The following is a 1,228-nucleotide window of genomic DNA, read 5'->3' as shown; positions in this document are numbered from 1 at the left end:
CTCTATTCACTTGCTAATCAAATTTTTTTTATAAACACCAGGAAAAAGTCAATTACAAATAGATTTTAAAACATTTTTTTATTAAAATTATCGACAAATTTCGTTCATCTGGTAAAAATAAAAAAAAAAATCAAAAAATCTATTTGTAATAAGATATTTTCGAAATATATATTTTTATATGGTAGTTGATTGGTGGCTGATTCTTTGTAAGTATATAATATGGTTGTAAATAAATAAAGAACAAGTTGTAGAATAATGAAAGTGTACGTGGTTGATGTGATTAAAAAAAACATGAGTAGGGACATTGAAGAAGTAATAAAGAGAGCAAATGCAACACGATATGGACTAGCAGCAGGAGTGTTCACAAAGAACGTACACACAGCAAACACATTGATGAGGGCACTGAGAGTTGGAACGGTTTGGATCAACTGTTTCGATGTATTCGACGCTGCCATTCCCTTTGGAGGCTACAAGATGAGTGGCATTGGGAGGGAGAAAGGAATCTACAGTCTCAACAACTACCTTCAGATCAAAGCTGTTGTTGAACCACTCAAGAATCCTGCTTGGATTTAACCCTCTTCTGTTTCAACTATGCTAGGCGTATATTAAAATTAGTTACTAAAATTAACTATTAGTATAAAATACATATTGGAATACAAAATATATATTAGAATGAATTAAATAACACATGTATTTATATATAAATACATAATAGTTAATTTTAGTAGTTGATTTTAATATACAAATAGTATTTTTCTGTTTTAATATATGCTTTCACATTTTCTTTTCTGCATTTTCAACACTTCTATAATAAATAGTACACAAATACTTTATGTTGTAACTTGTAAGATCCTCACCTTATCGATTGAATCATGTACTAGCATACTATTAATTAACATAAAACAAGCAAACTTTGGTGGTTATTGAAGGAATTGTGATCATGGTCTTAATTGAGGATAAAGAAAAAGAGAACAAGAAGAATAAGCTCGGAGAAGTTTGGAGATATATTGGGAGAAAGTGGTCTTTCTCATTATAATGCAGAATAGAGAATGAAAAATTGTACAGTTATATAATGGTAACCAACTATTTATATCACTACCTAATTAACTTAGTCTAACTAACTAACACTACTAATGCTATGCTGAATCAGCATTACTAAACCAAAACAATATACCACTAGCTATTAGCTATAATTTATGTAAATTATTTAATACTATCTTCATCCTCC

At 29.2% G+C, this 1,228-nt stretch overlaps 1 protein-coding gene across 1 annotated transcript in view; it reads left to right on the top strand.

Moving 5' to 3' along the window:
- The window catches only part of LOC107632337 (aldehyde dehydrogenase family 2 member B4, mitochondrial), a 4,043-nt gene extending 3,278 nt beyond the window's left edge, over positions 1-765 (top strand). Inside the window, exon 11 of the mRNA XM_016336033.2 lies at positions 300-765. Within this exon, the coding sequence (XP_016191519.1) occupies positions 300-573 (274 nt within the window). The 3' untranslated portion in view covers positions 574-765. The remainder of the gene's footprint in view (positions 1-299) is intronic.

Source organism: Arachis ipaensis, chromosome B01 (assembly GCF_000816755.2).
Source record: "Arachis ipaensis cultivar K30076 chromosome B01, Araip1.1, whole genome shotgun sequence".
Taxonomy (NCBI): Eukaryota; Viridiplantae; Streptophyta; class Magnoliopsida; order Fabales; family Fabaceae; genus Arachis; species Arachis ipaensis.
This window is presented reverse-complemented; position numbering and strand designations above follow the sequence as displayed.